The 7,248-nt window shown below is 63.9% G+C and overlaps 1 protein-coding gene across 1 annotated transcript; it reads left to right on the forward strand.

The window, feature by feature from the left end:
• Positions 1 to 3,896: 3,896 nt before the first annotated feature.
• Positions 3,897 to 5,146, forward strand: LIF (LIF interleukin 6 family cytokine; the record flags this gene model as incomplete). Its single annotated transcript, XM_080717412.1, has 2 exons — positions 3,897 to 4,073; positions 4,736 to 5,146. The coding sequence occupies exons 1-2, from the start codon at positions 4,008 to 4,010 to the stop codon at positions 5,144 to 5,146; spliced, it is 477 nt and encodes a 158-aa protein (XP_080573538.1). The 5' UTR covers positions 3,897 to 4,007.
• Between the last annotated feature and the right edge of the window lie 2,102 nt (positions 5,147 to 7,248).

Raw genomic sequence — 7,248 nt, forward strand, 5'->3', positions numbered from 1 at the left:
TCCCCCAGCGGCCCAGTCTGCAGGAGCAGGCCCCCTCCACTGCGCAGATGAAGTCACAGCTGGAAGGGGCCGGGCTGGGGCTGCCACTCCAGGGTGGGGCCCGGGTCAGGACCCTGGGAGTAGCCAAGAGGGAGGATGCAGGGGAGGAGGGTAAACAAACTCCCGCCACGTTGCAGGCCGCTCGGCCTGGGCTCCGGGACCCTGTCCTGCCCGTCTCCCCAGAGGCCCGGGGCAGGTGGTTCCCAGGCATGGAGAGGAGGGGGAGGCTGGGCCCGGGTGCCGAGGGGCCCGGAGCACTCAGGGAGCACGGACTAAGCCAGGTACCGCGCGAGGGGAGACTGAGGCATGGGAAAGAACCAGTTGGGGCTGGGGGTCGAGTGACCCCGGCGTCAGTGTCTTCTAGACCCTTCCCCACTTCCTGTTTCCTGTGGGGTGGGGCTGAGATCCAGGGGGGAGGAGACTGTAGGGCTGATGAGGGTCCGGGGAGCCAGAGAGCAGTGTAAGGGCCAGAGGCCCGCGGGGAAGGCTGGGCAGAGGCCGGGGTGGGGGCGATGGCTGGACCACATGGATGGGGCTGTGGGCCCCGGTCACATGGGCTTGGGGTCTAGGTTGAGAGAACCAGGCCGAAGCCCATGGCTGTAATCCCAGTATTTGGGAGGCTGAGACGGGAGGATCCCAGGTTCAAGGACAGCGAAACCCTGTTTCAAAATTGTGTGTGTGTGTGTGTGTGTGTGTGTGTGTGTGTGTGTGTGTATTAAAATCACATGCTCCGTGTGGCCAGGACCTCAGTGGGGAGGCTGGGGTGGGAGAGGGGGCGAGCTGGGTGCTGTGGGATGTGGGGTGCTGAGCCAGGTCAGGGGGTGAGGTGCACATCGGTCCACAGCAGGTGAACAGGAGCAGTATCGATACCAGAGAAGCCTCCAGGGCCCAGGGAGGGACAGGTGTGCGGGGGGGGGTGGCGTTCTGGGCTCACGGCTGCCTCCCTTCTGGGAGGGACTGGGACGGGCACTTTTATCCCTGTACCTCGGGGCCTGCTAGGGCACCACGGGGCGGCAGGAGCTTGGCTGGGCAGGGTGGCAGGCGCGAGGAGGGAGGGGCTGGGCAGGCCCAGGATGTGGCAAGAGGCAGGACCGGGAGTACGGAGTGTGGGCGAGGGGTGGGCAGGAGTGGCTGGGGTCAGGCAAAGCTCCCTGGCTTTGGAGGACTATCCCCCTCTGGGATCTTGGGTTGGGGGCAGATGGGAGCGATGGGGTAGGGTCCTGGAGGAGTGAGACATCCCCCGGTAGCTCTCAGGACAGCACGGGTCCGGTGCGTGGCATGCCTTTTCTTTTTACTGCCTGTGCCATTTTGCCCTGGTCCCCACCGCTCCCTAGCACTCCGCTCGTATTCACCAATCTGCCTGGTGTGGTAGGCACCAGACACAGGGCCTTGCTAAGACCCTTGGAGAGAAGCTGCCATCATTCTCCAAGCTCAAGGGGCTTCTGAGGAGGGCCTGGGAGGCACCGGCCATTCCTCAGTTTCCCCAGCCATCCTTCAGCATCCCGAGAAGAAAGCAGGGCCCACGTTTTCCCGTCCCCCCTGGGTCTCTGCGTGAGGTGTTCCTTTCAGAACGGAAATGCTGAACCACCTGCCCTGTGGCTCCTCAAGTCACAGCCACGCGCGCCCCCGGGTCTTCCCAGCGGCTCCCGGCTCGCTGTGCAGGTGTCAGCGGAGCTGGAGTGTCTGATGGGGGAGGGGGCTGGCCCTCCGGGACCCTGGGCCACAGGTTCCCTTCGGAGTCTCTGCTCAGCGGCGATGGGCAGGTTGGAGTGGCTTCCAGCCCAGGTTCAGTTCCGCATCAAGCTGTCTAAAGTCCAAGCCGGGGCCCCAGCCCCTCTTCCTGGAGCCTCCTCCTGGCCAAGTCCCGTGCTGCCTCCTCCTGCTCCCCCGAAGCCCCCCAGCCAGGGCCGCACGTGCCAGGCTCTGTCTGCTTGTCCCATCTCTTGCCACCCCTAAACCCAGGTGAGTCAGGCGTCTGCAGCGCCCGTGGCCAGGGGACCCCTGTGCCTCCGCCTGGGCCCCCTCCCCAGCTGGCCCACCCTCCAGCACCGCCCGGGCAAGTCCCGCAGCAAAACCACGGGGCATTTGGGTCGCCGGCTTCATGATAATTTTATCAATCAAATTCTTAGAAGAGGGAAAAAAAAGTCTGCCCTCCCCTCCCCCTCCCCCTCCCCTCTCACTTTTCTTCCATTCATAATTTCCTATGATGCACCTCAAACGACTTCCTGGACGGGATACCGGCTAAATATAGCTGTTTCTCTGTCTTACAACACAGGCTCCAGTATATAAATCAGGCAAATTCCCCATTTGAGTATGAACCTCTGAAAACGGCCGCGTCTAAGGTCTCCTCCAAAGGCCTCTGGAGTCCAGCCCAGGATGAAGGTTTTGGCCGCAGGTAAATCCACCCGCCCCGCGCCGGCTTCCGCGTCGGCCACCCCGGACCTGGCGAGCCTCGGGACCCGCCTGCCGCAGACACTGGACACCGGGCACCCGCGCAGCCCGCCCCGAGGCGCTGGGTGGCGGCCGGGAGCGGCGCGGGCACATGGTCCGGGCACCGCGCGCCCAGCCGCCGGCCAGCAGGTTGGCAGTGAGCGAGGTGGCCGCCCGAGCCTTCCTCCTCCTCCTCCTCCTCCTCCTCCTCCTCCTCCTCCTCCTCCTCCTCCTCCTCTAGCGCTCGCCGCTCTGCCTTCTCTGCTTTCTCCCGATTCACCCTCCCTCTTTTCTTTTTCTTCTTTCCTTTCTTTCCGCTTTCTCTTTTCCAACCGCGTCCCGGCAGCTCCCTGGGAGGGGCGCGGGCGGCGGAGCAGCCTGCAAACTCCGGCCGGCCGGGACGGGAGCAGGTGTCACCTCCGCCTGCTAGTGCCTGGAAAGCGTGTGGCCTGCGCTAGGTGAGCCGGGCGTGGGCCCCCAACCACCCGGGGCCGCGCACTGCTGGGGATGCTGGGGGGAGCAGGGACCCTGGAAAAGTGAACCCTTGGCGCCAGCACCCTGGGATCCGGCGGGAGGTCCCCAGCCTGCCCTGGGGCTGGCCTCACGCGCCTTCTGCTGGGTCCTGGGGTGCAGGGGGCAGGCGCCGGGGGAGGGGTGACCTGGACAGGCCCGGACAGCTCCCAGAACCTTTCACTTTCCTGCCTCCCCGCCCACCCGTGGCCTGCGACCTTTTCCCTTTTCTCTTTCCTGGTTGTTCCATTTCCTCTCCCTCTTCAAAGCTAGGTGAGGCTGGAGGAACGTGGTCTTTGCCCTGATCCAGGGCCCGGGGCCAGGGACAGTGGAGGCCGCGTGATGGGCAGAGGGGATGTGGGGGGGGCGAGGGGACCTGCACAGCCGGGCGGAGCTGAGGGTCCGGGAGAGGGGAGCGGCTCCGGATGGCGGGCTTGGGGAAGGAGGACAGCGGGACCAGGGGCACTTGGTTGGGTGAGCCGGGATCGAGCAGCGGATCTGAGAAGAGGGCTGCTGGAAGTCCCCAGCCCTGTTGGGGGTCCAGCGTGGGAGGTCTGGCTGGCCCGGGCCAGCGAGCATGAAAGCAGGGCTTAGGCGTGGGTACCGGGTACAGTCCTAGGAAGTGGGGCGAGGGGCTCTCTTCTGCACCTGCTGGGTCTGTGGAGCGATGCCTTCCAGCAGGGGACCAGGGGCTCTGGGCTTTTGCCTTGCTGAGGAAGGGTCCCCTGGACCCAGCTCCCAGCGGGCCCTGCTCAACTCAAAGAGATCCCCAGAGAGATGTAGAGACACAGACGGAGACAGACAAACAGACATGTGCAGGAACAGGAACAGCGCCCAGAGCTGGGGAAGAGGAGCAGGTGGGGGCTCTCAGGGCCCTGGCCGCCCCCTCCGCTCACCTCTCCTCGCCCGTCCCAGGAGTTGTGCCTGTGCTGCTGGTTCTGCACTGGAAACACGGGGCAGGGAGCCCCCTCCCCATCACCCCCGTCAACGCCACCTGCGCCACGCGCCACCCGTGCCACGGCAGCGTCATGAGCCAGATCAGGAACCAGCTGCTTCAGCTCAACGGCAGTGCCGACGCCCTCTTCATCCTCTATGTGAGTCCCGGGAGGTCCCTCTGGTCCCCAGGGAGGGGCGGGAGGCGGAGGCTGCGCTGCCTGGGCAGGGGGCCCTCTGGAGCCCAGGAGACCGCAGGAAGGCGCTGGGTGAGAGGCCCTGCCACTTCTGCTCTTTTGACTGCACGGATATGTGTGTGTGTGGCTGGGGTGTAGGTCAGAGATAGAATGCCCCTGGGTTCCATCCCCAGTGCCACAGAAAAAAAGAAAGAAAGAAAGAAAGAAAGAAAGAAAGAAAGAAAGAAAGGAAGGAAGAGAGAGAGAGGAAGGAAGGAAGGAAGGAAAGAAGGAAGGAAGGAAAGAAGGGAGGGGAAAGGGGGCACTGAAGGGACACCCAAGAAGAGAGAGGTGCTTGGGGGAGCGGCCTGTGAGCGGAACAGCCGAGGCGGCCTCTTTCTCTCCGCACATGGCGGTGGTGATCAGGATGACCACAGCTTGTGCAACTCGCCCTGTTAGGCAGCAAGTGTGTCCCTCTTATGATCACGTCCGGCTCTAGTGACAGCTCTGGACGCGACGGGGCGGGGATTTGGGTCCCATGTCATAGATGGGGAAGCCGAGGCCCAGAGCGGCGTGCCAGGGTGGGTGGCAGGGCTGAAACTCCAAGCCGGCCCCCGGTCACCTCCGCTCTGCCCCTCTGCCCCCAGTATACAGCTCAGGGGGAGCCATTCCCCAACAACCTGGACAAGCTGTGCGCCCCCAACGTGACGGACTTCCCGCCCTTCCACGCCAACGGCACGGAGAAGGCCAGGCTGGTGGAGCTGTACCGCGTTGCTGCCTACCTGGGCACCGCCCTGGGCAATGTCACCCGGGACCAGAAGCTGCTGAACCCGCAGGCGCTCAGCCTGCACAGCAAACTCAACAGCACGGCGGACACCCTGCGGGGCCTCCTCAGCAACGTGCTGTGCCGCCTCTGCGGCAAATACCACGTGGCCCGCGTGGACGTGACCTACGGCCCCGACACCTCGGGCAAGGACGTCTTCCAGAAGAAGAAGCTAGGCTGCCAGCTCCTGGGAAAGTATAAGCAGGTCGTCGGCGTGGCAGCCCAGGCCTTCTAGATGAGAGGTCCTGGGAGCGGGTGCGGGGGTCACAGTGTGGCTGGGGCCCGGACACCGTTAACCCGATCGATCGGGGGCTGCTGGCAGACCCCGGCCATCCCCAGCCGCACCCGACCACAGGCCCTGCCCCTTTCCCTGGGAAATGGCAGCAGACCGGGAGGGAAGTACGGGCGGGATCTTTGCCCTGACTTGTCTCCTGGGCCCATGGATCACTTTGCAGGGAGAGAACCCCACAAGCTCTCCGCCCCGCCGCAGCCCCGGCCTGCAGCAGTCTGGGGACACCCCCCCTCCCCAGGACATGGCCGCTGCTTATGCCCTTAGGTAGACCTCAGAGGCTTGGTTGGGACTTGGGTGAGACCCGGGTGACCCCTTGAGTTTGGTGTGGAGCTAGAGAAGGGCTCTGGGAGAGGAACTGTCTTCTCCTGAGTGTGATTGGAGAGCACGGGTCTGGGGATTGTCAGGTGGAAGGTTCTAGGAGGTTGCTGGTGCCCAGGCTCTTAGTGGGGCAGAGAGAGGCCTCCTTTGAGCCTAGGAAGGAAGAGGCTAGAAGAGGGAGAGGCCCCAGCAGCCTCAAAGGACGGTCTTTCTTTCTCTCCCTCCAGCTTTCCAGACCTGGCATGGCTGGGTCTGGAGGCTGGGCCTGGAGGCTGGGCCTGGAGGTCGGGTATGTGGAGGCGGCAGAGGCGGGTTGCAAAGGCAGGTTTGGAGGTTCCGAGGGGACCTGGAGTCTTCCTTGTGGGGAAGAGCCCGTTGGGGGGCAGGTAGCACAGAGTAGCAGCTCACATCTGAGGCCCGTGGGGCCCCGCGAGGTCACACAAAGGTACTTGTGGGGGCCAGAGGTCATCTCGGATCCCTAGCGCAAGGGCAGCAGAACTTGAGGTCAGGGTCTCAGGGAAGCCTGAGGTCCGAGAGTTCTGTGTGTCCAGCCTGGCACGATTGTCTATTTATTATGATATCCTATTTATGTTAACTTATTGGTGCTTTAAATGGCAAAGTTTCCTTGGTCCCTATCCGGCAGGAGTAACCTGCTGGCTCAGGCTAGAAGCCAGGGCCCACTCAGCGGGGCCTGGTCGTTACAGGTGGAGTAAACCTTCCCGGTGGAGCTTGGCGGAGGGTCAGGATCTGAGCGCTGGCCGCCCTGGCCCCACTGCCACCCCGTCTGGAGCTGTCGGGTCCGGGCAGCAGGGCAGCGGCCTGCCGGGTCTTTTTCTTTCCTTCTTTGTTCCAGGGGCCCCTTTGCAGGAGCTACCTGGTGCCTCCTGGGGTAGTGCCACGGGGGGCATCATTCCTGGGTGAAATTACTGGCCCCGGAGCAGCAGACGAGGCAGCCCTGTTGCCTGTCTTGTTCCTGATTTCCTGGTCCTGGTCAACGAGCCGTTGAGAGACCCCAGAACTATCCTGACCAGGCACCCAGCGCGCTCCCACGCAGCGGGGAAGCTCCTGGGGAGGCCTGGACACCCACAGAGGCACAAACACGCATGCAGGAAGTTGGGGCGGTGCGGACCGTGTTGCTGTGTAAGGGGGAGCCGGCCTGGGCCTGGGAGGCAGACCAGGAAGCTGTGGTCCCTCCCTCCCACCCATGTCTGGGCTCCCAGGCAGGGAACCCGATCTGATCTCTTCTTTGTGCTGGGGCCAGGCAAGCTGAGAAACGCCCTCCTGTCTGGGAGCTGGGGAGGGAGGGAGACGCTTGCCCTGGCAGCTTCTCAAACCCGAGCAGGGCGGGCGGTCTTAGCAAGCAGTCTGCCCGGGCTTAGGGGACTGACCACCGCCATTAGCGTCCACTTTGCACCTTTCTGTTGTTCTCTAAGCACTTTACCTGGATGGTGGGCGGCAGGTCCCCAGGCCTGGGTGTGTGTGTGTGCAGAGGGGGCGGCCCAGGAGGCCACAGCCGCTGCATTAAAGTGGGTCGCAGCCCTCCACCCTCCTATCCCTCTGCTCCGTCGAACTCTGCGGGAACTGGGACTGCCTGCACTCCTCCAAGATCAACTACAAGAAAAACAACTTATCTGAAAGCCAGAATACTGATCCACCGCCCCTTCCCCCGGGGCCAGCTGGGTCCCGCCTCCATCTCTTCTCCCTGTGGACATGGATTCCCTGGGCTG

This window comes from Muscardinus avellanarius, assembly GCF_963383645.1.
Source record: "Muscardinus avellanarius genome assembly, chromosome: 21".
In the NCBI taxonomy this organism is placed as follows: Eukaryota; Metazoa; Chordata; class Mammalia; order Rodentia; family Gliridae; genus Muscardinus; species Muscardinus avellanarius.